Source organism: Parasteatoda tepidariorum, chromosome 9 (assembly GCF_982258835.1).
Source record: "Parasteatoda tepidariorum strain Cologne lab strain chromosome 9, Ptep-v5.0, whole genome shotgun sequence".
NCBI classification, from domain to species: Eukaryota; Metazoa; Arthropoda; class Arachnida; order Araneae; family Theridiidae; genus Parasteatoda; species Parasteatoda tepidariorum.
In genome coordinates, this window is record NC_141763.1 from 66,904,221 (window position 1) to 66,927,606 (window position 23,386).

At 29.0% G+C, this 23,386-nt stretch overlaps 3 protein-coding genes across 5 annotated transcripts in view; 1 reads left to right on the forward strand and 2 right to left on the reverse strand.

Annotated features, from left to right (window-relative positions):
- Positions 1 to 18,490, forward strand: part of LOC107449029 (uncharacterized) — a 29,799-nt gene extending 11,309 nt beyond the window's left edge. Inside the window, exons 1-4 of one of the 3 annotated variants that reach the window (XM_087152052.1) lie at positions 10,783 to 10,919; positions 12,472 to 12,672; positions 14,115 to 14,303; positions 15,105 to 18,490. In XM_087152052.1, coding sequence (XP_087008178.1) covers positions 12,495 to 12,672; positions 14,115 to 14,303; positions 15,105 to 16,060 — 1,323 coding nt within the window. In that variant the 5' untranslated portion in view covers positions 10,783 to 10,919; positions 12,472 to 12,494 and the 3' untranslated portion in view covers positions 16,061 to 18,490. Of the gene's footprint in view, positions 1 to 10,782; positions 10,920 to 12,471; positions 12,673 to 14,114; positions 14,304 to 15,104 lie in introns of those variants that run through there. The other 2 variants (XM_087152054.1, XM_087152053.1) reach the window with 2 other exon arrangements.
- On the reverse strand, positions 17,214 to 18,335 carry LOC147804161 (uncharacterized). Its single transcript, XM_087151451.1, has 3 exons — positions 18,321 to 18,335; positions 17,745 to 18,205; positions 17,214 to 17,667 (listed from the first exon to the last, which is right to left on the reverse strand). The coding sequence occupies exons 1-3, from the start codon at positions 18,333 to 18,335 to the stop codon at positions 17,214 to 17,216; spliced, it is 930 nt and encodes a 309-aa protein (XP_087007577.1).
- LOC107449030 (uncharacterized) lies at positions 18,071 to 21,595 on the reverse strand. Its single transcript, XM_071186476.2, has 5 exons — positions 20,894 to 21,595; positions 19,879 to 20,188; positions 18,996 to 19,164; positions 18,532 to 18,658; positions 18,071 to 18,205 (listed from the first exon to the last, which is right to left on the reverse strand). Exons 2-4 carry the CDS (start codon positions 20,180 to 20,182, stop codon positions 18,553 to 18,555), a joined length of 579 nt encoding a protein of 192 aa, XP_071042577.2. The 5' UTR covers positions 20,183 to 20,188; positions 20,894 to 21,595; the 3' UTR covers positions 18,071 to 18,205; positions 18,532 to 18,552.
- Between the last annotated feature and the right edge of the window lie 1,791 nt (positions 21,596 to 23,386).

The following is a 23,386-nucleotide window of genomic DNA, read 5'->3' on the forward strand; positions in this document are numbered from 1 at the left end:
TGCTATCTAATGCATGTTATAGTGTCTTATCATATTAAAAAAAACTCAATTTTATGATCAATAAACAATTATGATTTAAACTGGCTTTTTTAGTATTATAAAATATAAATGTCATTTAAAGTTATATAAAAATAAATTTGTGCTAATGAAAAGAGCTATGCAGATACTATACTACTTTAGTATAATTTTGCTTCTTCCGAAACGATCTGTATTTGAAGACTGTTTTTATAACCGTTTAATTTGTCAATTTACCAAAATACGATTTTCCCCTTCGTTTTTTACCGACTTTCATAAGTTTGCGTATTTCTTACGAATACTTTTAAATTTTTAAAAAATTTTTTTGGTCTTCGAAATTTGAGAACTTCTAAATTAATTTGCTATTTAAGTTTGGCATTTTTGAAATTTAAAAGTTGCTAAGTCTTATAGCTTTTTTGCAGTAAATCAAATTGTGACGTAAAATTGAGAATTAAATGAAATTATGAATGGTGAATTAATTTTTATTAATTTGGATTAGCGGCTCTTAACAATTTCTTAATAGAGTAACTATTTCTAGGTGATTTACTTCTGAGAATTTTCATATATTGTTTTCAATGCAACCAAAAACTGTGAAAAGCAATAAATCAAAAACTATTACGCAGTTCTACAGCTATAAATAGTGGTGAAAATTTCAATTCTCATTCTAGCCTTATAATTGTTGGTTCTGCTAATCCTTCAACGAGGAAAACCTCCTCAAAGAAAAGCTGACCAGCCGCTGTTATACTTAGTAATGGATTTGAAAAAAAATTAATTTTTGCAGCTCAGTAACTGTAGAGAATAAAGGACAATTTTTAGAATATTTATTTATTTCATTCTCCTAGAAAAATATTTCCTAAATATCCTTTTTTTCTCCTCTGGTGTCCTCTATATCTTTGGAACGAAGTACCCTTTCTGTCAAACTCTCCCATCCCTCATTAAATTGTCATAGAGTTTACTTTTCGTGAAACTTGAATAGAAACTTCTGAGAATAATTTACTGACAAATGGTTTTGTGAGAAAATACATTGGCGGTGTTACTTGCGTTATTTTCACTGCTGTTGGAACTGTGGGAAACTTTTGCCAACAATGCGGTACAATTGATGTTTGGTTAGTGTCTTGACAGATAATCAATTTTCTTGGATGGTCATTTCAAAGTGTACCGCTCTCGGTAAGCTGTGAATCCTACTTGATGATGGTTAAGGTTAAAGAAACGTATTTAGCTACGGAATGAATTCGGTCAACTTTGTTTATTTGATTCTTATTACCTCCTTTTTGTGTGAAACAAATGAATATAGTAAGAAATAGAACACGTACATTGTTTTTCTTCTCAATACATCTGTATATAATATAAAAACATTCATATCCAACACAGTTTTTTGGTGCATATTAATTGTCCGGAAAATCCTATGGTTGGTGGGATCTAGTTTTCTTACATTAATTTCCATTTTGCTTTGGTTATCATCAGCAATAAAAATTGTAAGTCGAAAGGGTATTATTTTCCTAGAAATATTTTTCCTTCCCTAATTTGCAGATATTTGCCAATACTGCTATTATTACATTTTTGACTTCGAATGTTTAAAAGTTAAAAACTAAGAATTTTTTAAAATTTTTTTTTTATCATTATTACTATAACGTAATTCTATGTTACATTATAAGATAACGTTGTTTTAATCGGTTGCTAATGTTATGAATCGCTTCACAATTACTATTTTTTGTGCAAATTACGTTAATATAAAATTATAAATTGTAATTAAAGAAATTCGTCAAATGATTTAGAACTTAATAATCAGATTCATGCACAAAATTTAATTCAATATATCTGTCCGTTTGGTAAGTGAAAATATTAAATTGCGGTCGTGAAGTCCTCAAATTACAACATACTTTTAATACTACAATACAACATACATACTACAATAACAACTACATACTTTTTATTTTAAATATTGTTTTAAAAATGAATTACTTAGAAAAATTAATTATGCTTACTAATACATCGTAATAGAATATGGAAAATATTTGGAGGGGGGAAGCAGGAGGTGAAGCATGAACAAATAGAATTCTTTTTAGCGCATATATTTGAAGTGAATAGTTTCAACTTTTGTAGAAAAATGGATATGCTGAGAAACCAAAATAATTGCGAAGCAATCATCGAAGTTGGTGAGCGGGAGAGAACAGGAAGCTTAGCCCCCTAGAATTTAATAAAATAGGCTTTTAGGGCCTAATTTATAGGAAACGAAACAATGGTACTTATGTAAAAAAATTTCTTTGTCACAGTCGGGTTGTTTAAATATTACTTAAGCTTTTAAGGAGAAAATGAGGTTAAGGTTTAGCTTAGTTTTGCAGACAAAGAGACAGGATAATTATAAGTAAGAAACTCAAGTCTCACTATTTTAATTTCTTTAATATAAAATAAATAAATAAAATGATGTAACAAAAAATTACACTTGGAAAATTTTCAGATTTGAAATAAAAATTATATTTGATGAAAGAAATTGCTGTAAAAAAAATTTTTTTTCATCACGTTTTAAATTTTTAATAAGTGAATTAAATCATAGATTTTATTTCATGCACAGTTTTTTCAGTTGAAAGTTCATTTATTTGAACTGAAAGTTCTTAAAACTAAATTGTTACAGTAAAAATAAAGTTAAAACTAAAATTAAAAAAAAAAAAAAAACGGACAAAGGGAATAGCGATTTTCACACATATGTATGGAACGGGTTTGTAAGTTTTGTTTCATTGATAAGGGGGTGGGTTCCAAAGCTATCAAAGTCAAGTTAATGTAATTTTTCAACAGAAATTCGAAGAAAAAAAATTTAAAAAACATCTTGCAAATTCTATTACAGAGTAAAAATTTACTTTTGTCACTGCAATTTTATTTTTAATGTTCTTAATTTCTTAAAATACTTTTCTTAATTCTATCCATACTTTATTAGAGAAAGGAAAACAGTTAAAATAGCGAATAATTCATAAATTTTTTTAAACGCGAGGCATGCATCAAACGAGGAGACTTACTGAGAGATATTTAAGCTCATTAAAATAAAATTAAATTAAATTATAATAATAAAAAATATTTACTAATTAACTGCTAGGAGGCACCCGTGTAAAAACCGAAACTTTTGGTGAACTTATTCTATAATTAATTTTTTTCTCTTCTATATTCGTAGTTGTGACATAGTTTCAAAGTTTCGAATATTTTCTGTTTTTTTAATATTTTCTGTTTTTTAATTGTTTTCTCTTTTTTGAAGGCTCCGTCATAATATGAAAAGATGCTTTTTTTAAGAATAATATGCAATTTTAATAACTACTGCAAGTTTGCAATTGTTACTCATGACTATAAGGTCAAGTTAAGCCTAACAAAAACCAGCGCTGTGAACGCTTATTTTGAAAATGGCGCAAAACGGCAGTATAAAGAAGGTCTTTAGTTTTGTGAGAAAGAAAAGCGTTTGTAGTCTCAATTTTTAATACTTAAAAACCTATTCCAATGCTGCCTTACCTGGGCTCTTAAAAATTTGCAAAAACTAAGAATGAGGCAGTGATTTTGATAATGTTCATTTAGGTGGAAAAATGTCCACAAATTGACAATTTTTAAAGACGTTCAATAACTTTTGAACTATTTAAGCTATTTATCTGCTCTATAGCCCAGATATTTCTTCACGGCAAGATTATACATATCACTTAAAATCATCGCATTGCTTTAAGTGTTAGAAACTTAAACTATGGTTTTTTTTTTTTTTTTTTTTCCCTTAGCGATAGAACTTCGAAAAACAGCGTTCATTACCTCATGTTACGAAATGGAAACTGTAAAAAAAAAGTAAAAATAAAGTTACCAGTTGTATACCTGGGGGTCATGGAAGTTAAGGCTCTACGTTTTAGTTACGAATGGCATGAGTGTGGCAGTGTGGTCAGCAGGGCGCACAGGCCACCTTTACTTCCAAAACAATCTCATGCTAATTGAACTAAAACTGGATGGCTTCAAGCCACCCTTGATCCAACCGAATAAGAGCGGCTATAATAAAAACAATTAACAATGATGTGGCTCTTATGTAAATTAAGCAGAGTTGATGTGTGGTATGTGATGCATTTATTTATTTATTTTCAAAATAAATTATAATATAAACTTTAAATGGATAAATAATTCACATTGCATAGTTAGAGGAAATAGAAACCGTGAAAATAAAAACTTGTGCCGAACTGTTATGCAGCGTCCGTGTTTTCTGTGTGTTACACGAACTTCCCCCTCTCCCCCCCCCCAAAAAAAAATAATAGTTCATTAATTTCCATTGAAAGGTTGTATAAAATACATAAACTCCGAAAATAATATTAAGTAACCAACATGCTGAACCGTTGTTGTTACATATCTTTATTTATTTATTTAAAATAGTTCTTTTCATAAACTTAAGGGACAAATTTCTGAACTTCGGAGACAAATTTCTGAAATTTTAAATTTAGAAATTTTTTTTTCGAGTTTTGCGTGTATTGCACACTAAAACATAATTTGATAACAAAAAAATATGAAAAAAAATTTCTTTAAGAATATATGGGGAAAAACTAGTAAAAAAAGTGCAAAAATCGACCTACTTTATAAATAACATAACTTTCTCAAAATTTATTATTTTTGCTTTAAAATACTCATAAAATCTCCATTAAGGAAATAATCTATGCATTAGACATAATATTGATATTTGGAAATGTTGGGGCTACTATCGTAACTTATTCGGCAAAAAGAGCTAAAAAATTCTATTAATTAATTTTATTTTAGCCGTAAAACATAAAATAATAGTTGAATTAACTATTCCATAGTCTATTTCTTAAACATATATTTAGAAAACATTCATGCAAAATTTCAAGTGATTTGAACTAATGTATTTTGTGATATTGCATTTAGAATGAAGGAAAATATCGGAAAAATTAGTTTTGAGAAAATGGACAAAAAAGTATCAATATTCAATGTATCAATATATAATTCATTATACAACAGGAAATATTATTAAAATAATATTATCTGATTTTTCTAATTTCCAAAAAATATATTTGCATTTTTGTAGATGATTAAAAAAATTTTTTTATAAAACTATTTATATCAACTCGAAATAAGAGATTAAATTGTATTTTCGTATTTGCATATACACTAGTTATGTAATAATAAATCAATTAATTATACAACAATAAAGCAATAACTCTTAAATTAATACATGCTGTAAAGTTACAGAAACCAGAAAACGTAAAAATACTAACCAATACCAAACTGCGAAGCGACATCCTTGTTTTTAAGTAAGATGTATGAGCTTCTTTACTCATTGTTAAAAGATTAAAGAAAATTTAAAAAAAGTTCAGAAAATATTGTATAACTACAAAGTGACACCTTTATAGAACGCAGTCACTTCGGGTGTGGTATAAATGAGCCCTTCTAATTTTTTTTTTTTAAATTGTTAAATTTAATACTTACTTGACAGCTAGAGAAAATAGAAACTGTAAAACTAATGATATTTGACAGCCACGTGGCACCCAAGTAAAATCTAGAGACTGACTAGAGCATAGACTCTTGCCAAACTTCTTTTAAAATGTTTTTTAATTTCTTTTAATTACTCCATTTGAGTCGCGGTGGATCAGGGGGTCGAGCATTCGATGAGTGATCCAGGTTCGAACTTAGATAGATGAATAAGTGCCAGGTGATAAAAACAGATGGTTGACTCGCACTGAGCACACTGCTGACGCAAAATATTCTCAGTGGCAGACGGATGATGGGCTAGAATCCCCTTGCCCTCTGGCTAACCATGGACGTTTTCGTGGTTTTCCTTGCCATGTAATACCGATGCAGATTAGTTCCTTCAAAAACTCCTTCACGAAGGCTAGTTTATCCCAATGCTTGATGCAGGAAGTTTCATTGTCCTCTGAGTTTAAAATTGAAGGGCCATGAAGTTGGACTTTGATAGTCGTTGACTCAGAATTGGGTCTGCTATTTAATGCCGGTTATAAAATAAAATAAAATATTAATCCTAGTGAAGGTAAAAGCCATAAAACAATAATAAATAACTTTTATTATTATTATTATTTGTTTATTTATACACTAGGCACTCGCATAAAACCTAGAGCCACATCGCGAAATTTGCCTCTTAAAACAAGTAATTAAATATTTTTAACTATTCCATTTCCTTTATTTTTTTGAAATAGCTCTATTTATTTATTACTCCACATAAAAAAATTAGCAAAAATAAAAACAGTAAAAAAGAGACTCAATTTCGTTAATTGTATGTGGATTTTTAGTAAATTTGTTTATTTAATTCATGCGTCTAGTTCAGATACAAAATCAAGCTGAGTACACTTTCAAGGGGGGGGGGGCTGGAAAATCAATTTTCCTCTCAGCTGTAATTCAAATGTAAATCAAATCCGTTAATATTCAATAGAATAATATGCCAATCTTAAAAAAGAAATCTGTTGAATACACTTAGTTATACCCTCATTTCTGAATCAAAAATAGTGAATTTGCAGTTTTTGCAACTGGGCAATGCATTTTTCTTTAGTATTTTATTCATTTCTATATTCAGAATATTTACTGAACAATCAGCACACGCTCTTGACCACCCTAGTTGAAGTGGCTGTAAACCTATATTGGATCAATTCAAAATTTTACCATGATGTTCTAAGTATGTGGTCCAGGTTTGCACACCTAAGCAGAAGGTCATTATTTATGATCACGTGATGAAGATCTGTTTATTATAGCAAACCTCACACGAAGATAAACTAGGCCACAGTTATGATACAGGTACATCTCTCAAGTAGGTAGGCTTTAACATATGAATAAAAACCAATCAATCAATTACAATCAGCCAATAGCTATTGATCAATAACACTACATAAAAATCTAAATTCCTTATCTAGATTCCTTATCTTGCTATCTATATTCATATTTAATCATTATTTTGAAACTTTTGATCACTTTCTTGAATTCTCATTATTTTTTTGAATACAGAGTTTTGAAGGAGTGAAATTGAATTTTGTTTATTCTGATTATTTTTCTTGAATTATTGGCTTCGAATAATCTTTAACATTATTAAATTGAAATTATATTTGAAGTAAGTAAGTGCATAATGCATAGGTGCATTATTTTATTTATTTCACTTGATAAGCGTTTTTTATTCAATAGATCACAAAAGTACAAAACGAAAAGAAAAAAACACGGATTACTTTCAATAACTTTTGATCTAATGATCGAATCTTCATGTTCAAGGATTTGATCTTAATATTTTGAGTGGTGACTTGGAATATGCTAATTATTTAGGGCATACGATATTTTAAGTTACGAAATCAAACCCAAAAACTTACTTTCTCTAAATAAACAAACTTTTTTGTCTACGGATTTGGATTTCTGACTCCAAAAATATGGGGGTTAGTCCCAAATTAGGAAATATGATCACAATACTCTGGTAAGGAGAAAGGACGGTTTAAAGTTTGAACCCCTTAATGTTAATATAGTTTTTGCGTATTTCGCTATATCTCGAGGACTTTTTTAACGAATTGAAATATTTTTGCACACAATTATAAAATTCGTTTATCCAATGATAATTCCATGAAAAAAATACATTTTAGTAAATATTTATTATTTTACTTAATAATGGTAAAAAAAAAATTTTTTATTGCAAAGTGCGCATTTTTTATATAATTTTTAAGAATGCAATTTCACATGGTAAAATGCCAAATTGAAATTATTTGAATAGTTCCTAAGAAGTCAAATTTTTGAAAACACGCCTTTCTTTAAATTCGACTTCTCAGAAAGAATTAAGTACCGTTATACTATATAAAGTACCGTTAAGAAACTATTAAAAAGAGCTATTAAGTGTCGTTATACTACATAAAGTACCGTTTATTATATCATGTATGCAACGGCATTTATTTCTTAGCACATCGATATACATTTATTTCTTAAAATCGAAACATGCATTACTATTGTTATGTATGCAACATTTTGCTTAAAACACTAGTTTTGTTTGTTGGATAAACAAACTTCATCACAGTGACCCTTCCAGTATAACGACCAATACGTTAAGTCCTGTTTGCAATATCATAGGTACAATATTTATTTTAAGCGCATTATAATGTTTGCAGGGACTCGTTTATTGCAATGTAACAAACAAAAATATGCATTTAATTCTGCAAAATTTTAAATAATTATTTCTTTTGGTGTTAACCATAGATTGAATATGAAGTATTTTGAATTCTTTTTGAATGAGGGGAAAAAAATTACAATATCCTAATTCAGGGGCCCTCAAATAAATTTACGTGATTCCAAACTAATTAAAAAAATTTTAATAGATCCAGAAAAAACTTATATTCCTTACTAGTTTTCTACAGAAAAGTGTACTTCTATCTTTAGACTGTTATCTATATTTTATTTTATTTTATAACTATCGATGAACAGTCTGCCCAATTTTTGGACTTACGACTACTAATGTTCAACTCCGTAACCTTGTAATTTTGAACCCAATCCAGAAGACAACGGAAATCCCGGATCATTAATTGGGAGAAATTTTCCTTTGTAGAGGACTTTTTTGGAGGGAATTAACTCACATTTGCGTTACATGGAGAAGAAAACCACAAAAATTTCCCATGGTTAGCCTGAAGGCAGGAGGACTCTAACCCATGATCCATCTACCACCGAGGATATTTTCAGCCAGCACTGTGGTCGGTACAAACCGGATGCAGAATTCGTATTGACCATCCATCGCTATGATTCGAATTAGGTTTACCTAGTTGGAAGGCGAGAGCTCAATCCTCTGAGCCATCACGGCTATTGTTATCTACATTATAACCATTGGTGAACAGCCGACCCACTTTTCGGGTATACGACTTCTAATGTTCAACTCCGTAACCTTGTAATTTTGAACCTAATCCTGAAGATCAAGTATATCTGGATCAAGTATTGGGAGAAATTTGCCTTCGTGGAGGACTTTTTGAGAGAACTAACTCGCATTTGCGATACATGGAGAGGAAAACTACGAGAACCTCCCACTGTTAGCCTGACGGCAAAGGGACTCTAAACCATGATCCGTCTACCACTGGGTATATTTCACGTCATATTGTTATCTATAGAATATATTTTGTACTAATTCATTTGAGTAATTTATACTTTCGAAAAAGGTTTGGTGGTTCTATTTCTGACCTAGACTGTGGTCCGCCTGCTGCTCTAAAGCAGCAGCTGCCTTTTAAAGGTGTTCCGAGTAACTCTTTGGTTCCGTGGAAGGCTTACAAGAGTTCCAGGAGTTATAACATCTTTCTGAAAAATCAATTATGATTATTAAAATCTGTTATGAAATGTTTATTTTCAAACAAAACAATCTATTTTTTATTTAAAATTTAGGTCTTTGATATGAAATTATTTAAGCAAAACATCAATGAAAGAAAAGGAGTTTTTTTTCATTTTTAAAAAATGTTTTTTCATATAACAATTCATTGAATAAATTATATAAACGATTAGAATTTATGAAAAATTCGCATTAATACTGTCAATCAAACTTTTCAATTAAAGACAATAATAACATTCAACAATTTAAAAAAAAATTTGTTTCTTTGATATGCATTTTCAACATAACAATCATTTAACGTTCATAATTCTGTTTCACTTCAACAACCACAATTTAGCCAAATTCAGAGCTTGACTACATACCGCTTCAGAATGAATTCCGAATGATGGTTTGTCTAGCATGAAATCTAATTTTAAGACTATTGTTTATTAAACAATAAACAAATTAACATTTATATTTTCAAAATTATTAGTATTGTTACGTTGATTAGATTTAAATTTACTAGTGAACCAAATAAACTTTATTTTTTAATTAGCTGTTCCACCAAAAGAAGTTTGATTGTGTAGGGTTTCACAGCCAGAAAAATTTGGAAACCGCTCTTCTAGATCAGCGGTTCCCAAATGAACTCTAAAGGTTCCGTGGAAGAGTTAAGGGGTTCCGTGAATTAGTACTTTTTATAACCAGTGATTGGTTTTGAAACCTCCAACTGTATTAAGGTCTAACCTATAATACTTAATTTATTTAATCTTTCGGTGTCCTTCTTGAATTATTTCAAATAAAATGCTAATGAAATAAAAATGCATTTCTTAAAAGAAAATATAATATTTCTATTTTCTAATAACAATATAATAGACAAGTTAGGAAAAGAACAAGCATTTATAAAATATTTCATTACATTATTTCCTATCGTGCTTTTCAAATCAAAACAACAAAACTCTTTAATAGAGAATTATGTTTTCCTAATAACCATTTTTAACGTTCACAACAGTTCTTTTAAGTTTTCATTTCGAAGTAAACCATAATTCGGTTTATTTTATTCATATATTATGTTATTTTCAGGTTATGTATATGCATCTAAAGCAAATTCATAACTAGACTGGGCATAAAACTGTCGAATATAAAACCTAATTTAAGATTATTAATGATAAAACAATGCTCGCTTCATTCCTCTGATTAAATATTTTAAAAATAGTCTTTTATAGTTTATAACGTTTCCTGTTATCTTAATAAATATTATTTCCGAAGTCGGTGTTCCGCAGAAAGAAGCTTGGTTTTTTACGGTTCCTAGGTTATTAGCCGGGAAAAAATTGGGAACCACCGTCCTGGATTATCCAAGGTGGTCGTAATCTTTGATCAAAAAGTTAAGGACACTATGGGGCACGGGCGCGTGACGTCACGATCTTTCTTTACAATCAATTGGGTGGCGAGCACTCTAATGTAAGTCTATGGGATTTTGATGTCATTAAGCTAATTTTATATTTTCTTTAAATTTTTGAAGTATTAACGGTCTATTTTCGTGTACAATAGAGTTATAATAAACTGTATACTAAGTTTTGGCTAAATTGTGTCATTCTTTGTATGAAAAAAGTTTAAATTTTTGTGGGTGGTGAGTAAAAGTTCTGTTTCTCTTTACAGTTGTTGTTTATTATGATGTATACTATAAATAATAGTTAAATTTTTGTTTAAATCCTAACAAATTAGATTAACTGTGATGCCTTCTTCATAAATAGGTCAGAATAATTATCAAATGTTTTTTACCAAGTGATGAAATAGCTTTGTTTTATGATTATTAACTTCTGGGTGGCAGAGCTGAAACTTAAATATTTTGCTGACATTCTTAGAAATTCACGTTATTATTTTAATCTTATATCTAGTAAAAATAGAATTAATTTATTTTTATGTATGCCCCAAACTTCTTAAAATATTCTAGCGATGTTTTGATAATATTTGTGTAAAAAAAAATTTGTGTTCTCTGGGTGAGTGAGTCTTCTCCTTAAAAAAATGTTTGTTTTGCATCAAATTAGAAATAATTGTTGATGTTTTACTTTAGATATTAATTAAGTATAATGCTTGTATAATAGATTGGTCAAAATAATGATAAAAATTTGCTTCAGTGTGTGCAAATTACATTGTTTTTGTAATTAAATTTCTGGGTGGCAGAGCTTTGAATGAATGAATTTTCCTGATATTTTTATTAATGCACATTATTATTTAATTATTTCGTTTATTAACGGTAGAATTAATTAATTTTTTTAAATGTCCTAAATTTATTAAAATAATTTAGTTAGATTTTGATGATATTGGATTAAATAAGTCTTTTGTTCTGCGGGTGAGAGTGTGCTCTCTCCTTAGAGATGTTTGTTTTGATTCATATAAGAAGCACTTGTTGATTTTACGTAACAATTATTTATTAAGTATACATTAATATAATATATTAATTAAGTATAATGCCTGTATAATAAATAGGGCAGAATAGGGATAAAAAATTTGCTGCAGTGTGCTTAAATTGCTTTGTTTTTGTAAATAAACTTCTGGGTGGCAAAGCTTTGAATGAAAGGATTTCTCTTTTTTTTAATTACATATAGGTACACATTATTATTTAATTCTTTTATCTGTTAAGAATATAATTAACTTATTTTTATATAGGCTCTAAACTTCTTAAAATATTTTTGTTAAGTCTTAATAATATTTGAGTAAAAGTTATTCTTTGTTAGTAAGTGTGTTATTTTTTGTCTCCTTAAAAGACAATGTTTATTATGCTTCATTTAAATAATGATTGAAATTTTGATAATAATGAAGTAGATATTTTGTATTGTGTTCTTTATAAATGGAGCAAAGTATTTTATTAAAATTTTGTTGCATTGTGTTAAAGTAACTTTGTTTGTGTTAATAAATTGTTGCATGGCTGAGCTTCTAATGTGTTAATTATCTTAATATTCTTGTATATACATACTATTCCGTAATTCTACAATACATTCCTTAACAGATGAATTAAATTAAAATTTATATATATACATTCCAAGAATTATAAGCTGTTTTAATCAGACTTAAAATAACTATGTTTTTAATATGCTGGGTGGGTGAACATTCATTGCATATATTTTTTATTACCTGTATATAAATTTATCTTATATTACTTAAATTAAGTTTCATTTTAGGTTCTTTAGGTTAGACTTCCATAATGGTTCATCATTGTTCTGCTTTTGGCTGTTCAAATCGCTTCGTAAGGGGTTGTGGAATTGGTTTTTATCGATTTCCATCAGATAAAAAACGACTGACATCATGGATCAAAGCTGTTAGCCGTGAAAACTTGATGCCAGGAAAAGATGCTCGTATTTGTGGAGCACATTTTCAAACAGGTACTAAAAAAAAAATTTACTTCTTAGTTTTAGTATTAATACTTGTTTTTTAGTTGCACACATTTCATAAAAAATTACTGCTTATATCATAATAAAAATTCTATGCATCCTTTGTTCACACATGAAATTGAAAAAAAAAAACAACGTTTTTCATGCTAGATTTTGAGAAAATCAACTTGACAACTTTTTTCCTTCACCAGGCAACACTGTCAGTGCTGAAATAAAATTTCATTAAATTAATAGAAAAATTTCTTTTCAGTTTGTGGCTTTTCAAACAAATAAAAATCACAATTTTAAATTTTTTTTCACGTATGCTGATTTTTCTATTGCATGTCGGTAAGTGAAAAAGTTGTATTTAAGTCTACATTATTTTAAAGATCATGTTTTAAACCGATCTGTGTCCAGGTTTGCTTACCACACATTATTTCTTAATTTACCTCTTGTTTTCTTTTAGCATATTCTTTAAAATATTTTTGCAAATGAAAATAACAAATGCTTTTTCTCTTATTTTTCCATTTTACTCAACACTTTTTAATTGTTGCTCGGCTGGTTGTTTTACACTGGTCTGTTATTGATTTTAACTGTTAATTATTCAACTTTTAAATGATTTTCTTTTTAATTTTTATACACAATTAGCTTTTATCCTTGATTTTGCATACCACCATTTTTTAGTATTTTTAAAAACACGCTTTTAAATTTTGATTTGCAAATATTTTAAAATTTTAAGGATTTTATAACATTTACGTCCCTTTTGGACGAATATATTTTAATGATTTTAATCTTAGGGTATATTTTATCTATACTTGTTATTTTATCAATTTTGTCTTTTTACATCTTTATCCTATCTTTTATCCACAAATAATTTTATATCTTGAAATTTTATGCATGTAAACGGCTTTGTACAGTCGATTTTTATTTTTAAACATAATGTTTTAAAATTGTAACGTTTGTAAAATTTTCATTTTACTGATTTATTCAAATTTTATGTCCTTTAGGACAGGCTAGTACTAATGTGTACTTTTATCTTGTGTGTAATTCTTAACTTTTTCCTTTTACCCAGCAACTAGCTCTAGCTCTCAATTCGATCCTATTGATACCTTTATTCAACTGTAGTATCTAGTAAGTAAAAATGAGTTCGTGATGTTACAAACATTTCGTTAGTATAAGGGTCTGTTGGCCTGAACGGTACAATACCAAGCACGATCAATATTGTTTTAATTTGTTTTCATGTTAAATTGTTGAACGATATGTAAAATTATAAGGGTCTGTTGACCTTCTTTCTGATGTGTTTCAATGTTTTCGAGGCTTGTTGCCATCGCTGTTACTGTAAAATTTTTAACATTTTATTTCTATATAATTGCTGTCAAATTAAAAATTGTGGTTCCACTGCATTCGGCGAATGGGCCTCTAGGCCGCTGTAAAATTTCCTTTTCTCTTATTAGGTATGCCATCACGTGATGCAGATCATCCCGATTATGTGCCAAATGTGTTTTCGTTCAAGAAAGGAAGAAAAACTGCATCCGTAAAGTGCCATAAAAGAAGGAAAGCACTACAAATAAAACGTAGTGAGGTACTTAAAGAGGATGATGAAATTGAATTAGTAGAGCCAATAATTTGTGAGGATTATTCTGGTATGTCATTTTTGTAAAAAAAAAAAAATTTAACACGACTTATGTTAAATTGATTTGTGTTTTTACTGTCATGTGAACTCAACTTATTGATTCGCATCTTTTTTTTTCCCCATCTTTTAAGTAGCATGTTATTTTATCTATATAATAGATCAAAAGTCTGTCCAGACATTTGGTGAAAGGTCAATTTTTGTAAAATTGTGAAAAAATTACCCATAATTTGTGAATATAAAATAAACGTTAAGTTACATTCTTTCATCCAGGGTCCTGCTGTTGTTAATCTTTGCAAATAGGGTCCTGTTATTGTAGAAAACTTTTTTAAAGGAGTTTTTAAATTGTAAAGACATACAAGATTATGCTCAACACTGTAAAATTATAATTTTAAAAAATAAACAGCAATTGCTGCTACTAAATTAGATATGCAATATACAAATATTTAGTATTTATCCTATACTGCTGCAGCAGAATATTCATTTCAGACGTATAAAGAAAGAAGCGCCTGCCAAAGACAAAACTTAATTCCTTTGCATCTGTCTTTCTCTCCCCCCCCCTCCCTCTTCCTGCGAAGGGCTTATTTGATTAACAAAACAATAATGAAGAGAATTTGTGAAGGGTTCGATTAAAAGATAAATTATTTTGTTAAGGGTCCGTTATTATGAAACAATATTTTGTGAAGAGTTAGTTTTTATGGAACGATATTTTGTGAAGGGTCCGTTAACAGACCCAAATTTCTTCTAAACAGAACCCTGTAGATATGTTAATTTAAGGAAAGCTTTTAATTAAATTTGTTTTTTTTTATTGCAGTGCCAGAAATGACTGATCAAGAAAAAATGTTTGAATCATTAAACATTGAAATAATGAACTTGAGGGCTGAAAAAATGAAGCTGGAGGAAGATTTGAAAAAAATTTCAAATTTAAACATCCTAGAAGATGAAAGCAAATTGAATTTCTATACTGGCCTGCTTCTTGGAGTGATGGCTTCTGATGTGCCAGACTCCATACAAACCATATCAAGAATTGAACAGCTGTTAATTGTTTTGATAAAATTAAAACTTAATTTATTTGCCACAGATATTGCTTATAGATTTGGGACATCCAGAAGGACCGTTGGAAGAATCTTTGACTTATGGTTAGAGCCACTTGCTGAGAAATTGAAATCTTTGATAAAGTTTCCCAGTAAGAAGGCTCTGAAACAAAATGTCCTCAAACCTTTAAAAACATCCAATTATAGAAACTGTAGTAAGATCAATGATCGTACTGAAGTGGCAATTGAGAAACCAAGCAATTTAAAATCGCAATCACAAACCTACAGTTTATATAAACATGGGCATACCATCAAATTTCTGGTAGCCACAACACCTTCTGGATGTATATCTTTTCTATCTAAGTGCTGGGGTGGCCGGGCATCAGATAAAGAAATAACAATCAAATCCGGATTTTTAGATCACGTTCAGCCAGGAGATGTTGTTCTGGCTGATCGAGGTTTTATTGTAAATGATTATTTTATAAACAAAGGAGAAAATTTAATTGTGCCTGCTTTTAAAAAAGGCGTAAACCAAATTAGCAAGTTTGATATAATGCGATCTAAAAACATATCTAATGTCAGAATTCATGTAGAAAGAGTAATCAAACAAATTAAACGCTTTAATATTTTGAAGGGAGTAATTCCCATTTCTTTTTTAAAATACATAGATTTTGCCCTAATTATTTGTGGAGCATTATGTAATCTAAATAATTCAATTGTAGATACCATAGAGTAAGGCAATATTTTCCTTAATATTTTAATTTGTAAAATTGGTGCATGGTACTTTAAAAGATAGGTTCATTAAAATTTTTTATTTATATTATACAAGTTATTGAAACAATTTTTTTTATATTAATAGATCAATTTTCAAGTACTGCTGCACATTCTTATATTATTTAAAACTATATCTGGATATTACTTTAAAACTATAACAAAAAAAATTTTTTCTCCTATTTCTTTTAGGATAAAATTTTTTTCTCGGAAAGTTTATCTAAAATTAAAGCTGCATTTTTGTTCCTTAATTTTTTTACATCACCTAAAGTAATCTTATTTACTTTTTTTAAATTTTCATATCAAATATTTAGTATATAGTTGTAAGAAAGAATTGGAGATACATTTAATGACTTTTTTTTATTTAATCATCTTAACTGAAAAGTAAATGTTATGTACTTATATAACAAATAGATTTGCTCTTGGAATTTAAAAGCTACATTACATTGTGTCTCCAATTTTTATATGGGTGATGGTTGCATGGATATTTGCATGACAAAAAAGGACTAACAGAATTTTTTTTAATAGTTGAACTTGTGCTTATTATTTTTGATTTATTACGTTAATACTTTTGATTTTATGAAATGTTGACAAAAATAACTGTAATGCTAGAAAATTTAATTTTTTTTTAGTTTAAGTTTCTTATCCAATAATTCTTTAATAAATTTTTTTCAATATTAATTAAATCTTAAAAAAAACTGCATGTATGTGTATCAATTTACTAACATATTCAAAGTAATATTTTCTGTTATTTCAAATTTCTTTGATCAAGTTGCATGGTTACTTGTTTTGGTGCTTTTTATATCGTAAGACGAAATTGGAGCTTCATCGAAATTAATTTTGTGAAATTATAAATTTTCTTATTGATGCAATACTTTAATTTTAAACTTAATTTAGGTTCTTAAAATGTAGTATTGCATGTTTCGGTAATATTTAGATTATTTCAATAATGTTAGATTCATCTCCAATTTCCTATTACATTTTAATTTCATATTGGTGGTGGTGTTTTACTAACATTTGCATGCTAAAACATTTGTTTACTGGCTTTGGCCTTGATATTTGGAAAACAAAAATATTTGATTTACTTTATATTTAAATCAGAATACTTTTTATTTTATTTAACCCTTTGTATACAGACTTCCAGACTTCTTCCAGACTTCTTTATTTTGTTTCACCCTGTAAACTGCAAAATCAACAGAAGTCCATATAATCATGTCACAGTAGTCTTCTTCTGTTACTGCTAATTGCCCCTGAATTTGGAAATAATAGCTGTGGTTGGTCCTGATTTTGCCATCAGTATCTAGAATAAAAGAAGAATCATTAATATTAAATGCCGAAACATTTTTATGCTTGAAAGGGCACTTAATTTCCACTATCCCTTTTCCACAACAAGAACATAAAACATGGGCATCAGGTGAAGCTCCTAAATGTGGAAACTTGCTGTTGAGGCAGAGGCCACTCCTGCGATGCTGGAAATTCGTGTGGATACTTTTTGCCTTCTGCACGTACATTCTCAGTGCAACCTCTTCATTTTTGCGCCCCCATTCAATCGCCTGAGTGCGTAATTCAGAACTAAAAATCAAATTGAATATTTGATCAATTTATTAAAAACAAAAGTAAATGAATTTCAAAACAAGGAAAATAATTACCGAGGAAAGATGAACTTTTGAGCATAGGAACTAGTTAAAGTTCTTCGTTTGAACACCTCTCCAAATTTCGAGACTGTAATGCGGCATTGGCGATGTTTGTGGCAGTGTTCACAGCTGCTTTGCTCTTTGGTCAGCAACTCAATCTCTTTACAACGACTCTTGCAGAAGTAGCCCTTCAAATAACTATCTTCATCTGGAACATTGTGGCTCATAATGTGTCTTACACATTCCACAAGAGTCATTGGGGCTTCTTCATTCTCTTCATCTGAATCAGTGTCCTCCGAGTCTGAAAATGAAGTAAAATAAACAGCATTTGGAGCTATCTTCTTCAGATTCTGGATATCACTAATAGTTAGAGGAGCCACTTGAATAGGTGAAGTTATCCCAGAGTTTGAGGAACTTCCCACATCAGACCATTTTGTTTTCTTCAAATTGATGCGTGAAATAGGAGCAAAGTTTACCTAAAAAAAATTTATAACAATAACTCTCTTTTTTAAAAGAACTACTGCATTTAATTTATGAAAAGTTTGACAAGACAAAAACAAGAAGAAACAACCTTTTTAGGATAAATATTGCATTTGACGCAAACATTACAAGCTAAAGAAATACATGAATAATAAAAGGATGAAAAATATCTTAGGACCTATCAAGATTTTGTGAAACCTGTATTTAACTTTAAAAAATTTGTAGAGATTTCATGCAATAAGAGTAAAAGTTTTATAAATAAAACTCTGTTATTCATTTCAAATATGTAATTCAATTTTAATATCAGCTAATCACTTCATACCTTTTTTGAAACCTTGCAATTTCACTGACAAGCAGTTTCTGTAGGAGCTTGTACATTCAATCCAAGGCGAACTGTTAGCTCAATTTTGAATAGTAAGGCAGCAACATGACTGCAAGTTTCTCCTAAACTGAAAGACATTTATGTTTAATTTTTTTAAGTGAAACATTTTTAAATATAGAACATTAAGATATTTCTAGCCAGAAAATGAAATAATTATGTTGAGTTAGTTCATTCTATAGAAATTTGCTCAACAAAGCAAAAAAGAAATTTTTTTTTCATAGTATTAATTTAAAAATGTTAGTTTTGTCTTTTAATTTTTTCCTGAAAAAGAGTTGGAAGTTTCAAAAGTGTTCTTGTATTACTTACTACAAAACAAGATTAATTAATAAAGAAGAAAAAAAGAATAGTACAGTAATCATGGAGTAATAAGGGCAAAATCATAAGAAGTCAAAGACTTAAATTACCCAGCAACACATGTGCAATGGCCACATTGAATTCTGCCATCAGTATGAGCCAAGACCCATGGCTTGTAGTTAGCATCACGAACTCGGAATGAGGGCTGAACTTCTCCAAAGACAATAATATAATCTTTCAAGCCCTTAGGCGTAAAAAACATGATATTACATACTTTACCTAGAAAAATAATCAGACCGTTATTTTTTTTAAAGAACATTGATTTATAAATTGCTATTCAATTGTTACAAAAACTGAAAGATTAATTGTTGCAGAAATGGGATAATGATGCCTTATATTTCAAATGCAGATCAATTTATGCCAAATAGATCCTTAAACAGTTTTTATATTCAAATTGTGTTGAGCTATGACATTTCTATTGCACAGCATAATTATTTAGTAATTTTCAAGCACACATTTAAATTTTTAAAAAATACAAAAATAAATCAATACCCTATTGTAAGGTTTCAAATTACTAAAATGAAACAGCCATAGGATTGTCTGTGTATAATTTTATACTTGGCCAGATAGTAGTTTGCATTAATTTTATTGCATACAACAATATTTAAAATACTTCATATACCACAGAAGAATTTTAAAATAATTAGAAAATGTTAATGGATGATGCACACCTGCCAATGGATAAAAAATTGAAAAAGAAAAAAAAAAGACTAATTAATAACATGACTTATCTTTATTTACTCATACTTATTACATAGCAAAGAAGATTACTAAGAAAAACCTATCCTTTGAAAAAGATAAGTAACATTCAAAATAAAATCAAAATATAATTTATAAATATTTCATAATGAAAGCCTGTTATTCTAAGTTTACAAGACCACATCATATTTTGATTTAAAATAAAGCTTAAGTAAAAGCCTGTTTGGAACTTACCTGAAGTTACATATTCATATGCTGACAAAGATTTATAATTCTTCAAACAGTCAAAATTATAGCCTCCTGGGTTTGATGTGAGATAGTTGAAGATATCTGGATATGTAATTTGAGGGCAGTACTTAAAATTCTTATAGCATTCAGTTTCGTTGACAGAGTAAGGGTCCTGAATAGAAATATTTACATTATTATTTTGTATTGTTAATTTGTCAAAATATCTTACCTTCGCCTCAACACTTAAATCTAACACATATTTGGAACACGATACAACTTTACTACAATAATCATGGTCTGAAAAATCCATCTTTACCTGAAATTACAGTTTACATCCAATTAAAAATTTAACACAAAATAGAAAGTCAGTTACAATGTAATTTTTTAGAATTAGTAGAATCATATTTATATTAAATGAGGTGCAAACACACTTAAACGTTAACATGTGTAAACACATTCATAATTTGAATAAAATTAGTGATTTAAAATGGATATTTATTTTGATAAACACACAAGCTATGTTTTAAATGTTATGTCCACGTGTGCACATGATCCAAGGTGAATCACCAAATTAGAGAATTAAAATGGTATTAATAAATCATAATTCAAAGTTTATAAGACGGGTTTTAAAAACAATATAAGAACTATTCAAAATAAAAAATACTATTAAGAAGAAATCCAACATGAATTCGAAAACGAGACTGGCTATGATATACTAAATAATGTGTATAGGATTTATCAGTCTCAAAATGAAAATTAACGCATAAAAAACAATAAAGCTTTAATCAAATTATTTATTTTAATATAAATATTATGTACATTAAATAGAAAACAAGTTGTGAGATAACATTACAAAATACGTAAGATACGTAAACAGAGTGGTCAAAAATAAATCATTAAATTACACCTCTTAAAATAATTTTTTTTATCAAAACTACTTTGATTTTACAAGTTTATCAAACTATCTTTCAGAAAATATAAGCAACATTCAAAATAAAATCAAAATATTAGTTATAAATACTTTATTTTCAAACTTCGTAATGTTAATCCTATGGAAACCTTGCCACCCAGGCCTCAGTAATTGATTGTTTGTTTACAATCAATGCCCGTGCCCCATAGTGCGGCTTTCAGGTGAATTCCTCCAGACACCCGCCTCGCGTCGTGGCGGTTACTATGGTTACGAGGAAAGGTCACTTCGAATAGGGATGTGGAGTGAATAATTTTGCCTTAATCTTAGCGTAGGTCGTCGTGAGTAAACCAATCGACACCTTTTTTTCTCCATTTTACCCCCATTAGAAATGTGCTCTAGCTTATTACCATAGCAGCAGACAATCCCAGACTTTTAGTCTGGAGGAATTCTCAAAGCCGCACCTGCACTATACTTCACATTGATAATCAAAAGTATACATTGTGTCCTCATGCGGAAGTCAGCATGAACTTTGGTATGCATTCATTAAGTTCAAAGGATTCATTCATTATCTTTGTAAATTTCATTTCAAACAGCACAGTAAATTTATCAGACATACTTTTCTTGCTTGAAAATACATGTGATCTTAGTTGTTATCTTCACATAAGTTTTTGATCAAAATTAGCTCCCCTACCAGCAGGGACCGATTAAGACAAATTCAGGCCCAAGGCCCACTAAATTTTCTGGGTCCCTTACAAGATATTTTGAAATTAAATTACTGTGGAGTAGTCCTAATAATAAAAAAGAATCTATTGAGCTGCATGATTCAAGAAAAGAAATTTTGAAAGCAGACAATTGAAGATTATTCTTCTACGATAAAGTTTGCGTATCCATAAATTAAAGCAAAATATAAAACAACAAAAAAATGTTGTATGAAAATAAAAATAGTTTGGTGACAACAAACAATTGAAATCAGTGATTTTTGCTTAAAGTCACTGCTTAGCTGAATTATTTTTTATTAATACTTAAACCAACTTTCTAGCCCAACTTTCATTAGACTTTTTACTAATTTTTGAGGCCCCTCAGAAATTGTGGGTTCTTGGCCCATGCCTATTAGGCCTAGGCTATAATCAGGCCCTGCCTACCAGTGTATTCCTTTTGATACATTTTTAGCATATAAAGTATTATTTCAAAGACTACTATTGCGTTTATATTAGCAGCTTAAATAAAAACAAAAGTATGTTGCGTTATTATCAATTTTCAGTTTGTTTTCTAACTCGTATTAAAATAAAGTATTACCACGATAAATTTTTTGATTAATTTAAATCTGTTAGTAAGTTTTGACAGAATAGAGAGCTCCCGTTATAACGTACGTTTTCGCCCGGACAGCAGGGATCGCTATATCGAACGAAGACTATACCTTCTCTCTGCACTTGATTCTAATACTTTCTACTTAAAACTGCTAAATTCTGATTAAAAAACTTTAAAATACTATAGGGCTAAGCCCCCTGTTAGCTACCGCTCACCAGCCTCCATGGTTGCTTCGCAATAAGTGTTGATTTTTTTAACATAAAACAGTTTTTTCTGCGAGGTTGAAATTATTCACTTAAAATATAATATGTTTTACGTATTGTATTTTCACTTAAAATATAATGCATATTATGTACTAAAAAAAATTCCGTTTGCTTACACTCCTGCCCCCACTTACCACGTCCAACATTCATTTCTTTAAAATTCATTTCTTTCAACATTCATTTCTTTATTTTTAAGCAATTTTGATTGTTAAATAATATGACAGATATCATATTATGTTATTAAGATCTATTATTGAGTAAAATAATTCTGCATAGTAAATGTAATTTTTTTTTTCGAAAAATAACTTTAAAATTAAAGGTATATTGTTTTAACAAATTTGGTGATTTTACAACAGTAATTTAATATTTTTGCTTTGCAAACATTCAGAAGCTGATCGTTAAGTTCTAATTAACTAAACAAAACCCTTTAACTGTAATTTATAATAGTATATTAATGTAATTTACACCAAAAAAATAATAATTGTAAAACGGTTAATGATATACAATGATTCAAATAAGTTTATCTTACAATGTGGAGCAAAATGGTAATATCGAAGAATTACGTTATAATAATTAAATCTCAGAAATCAGTAATCAACATAACTATTTCATTTCTTTATTACTTAGAGTTATGATTTAATTTAATATATTATACTAAATACACAAAACAAATTAATAAAAATGAAATATCTATATATATATTTCTCTTACACGGCGACAAAAAAAGGCCTCATTGCAACTCCCCGAATGGCAACGCTAGAAAATCGACCAATGATTGCCGCTAAAAATGTCACATGCCAAATTTAGCTGAGATGGCTCAACTTATAGCGCTTTTAAAAACGGAAACTGAAATAACCAGAGAGAGAGCATAAGCTAGGCAGAAGTGAGTAGTCTTTGTCGATAGATCTCTATTTTAGTATTTTGTTGAAAGCTTTTTTTCACGAATTTATATATTACGAATTTATTTGACGATTTTTGATTTATATCACGAATTTATTTGTTTATGCAGGTTTTTCCATTGCAATTCACTTAT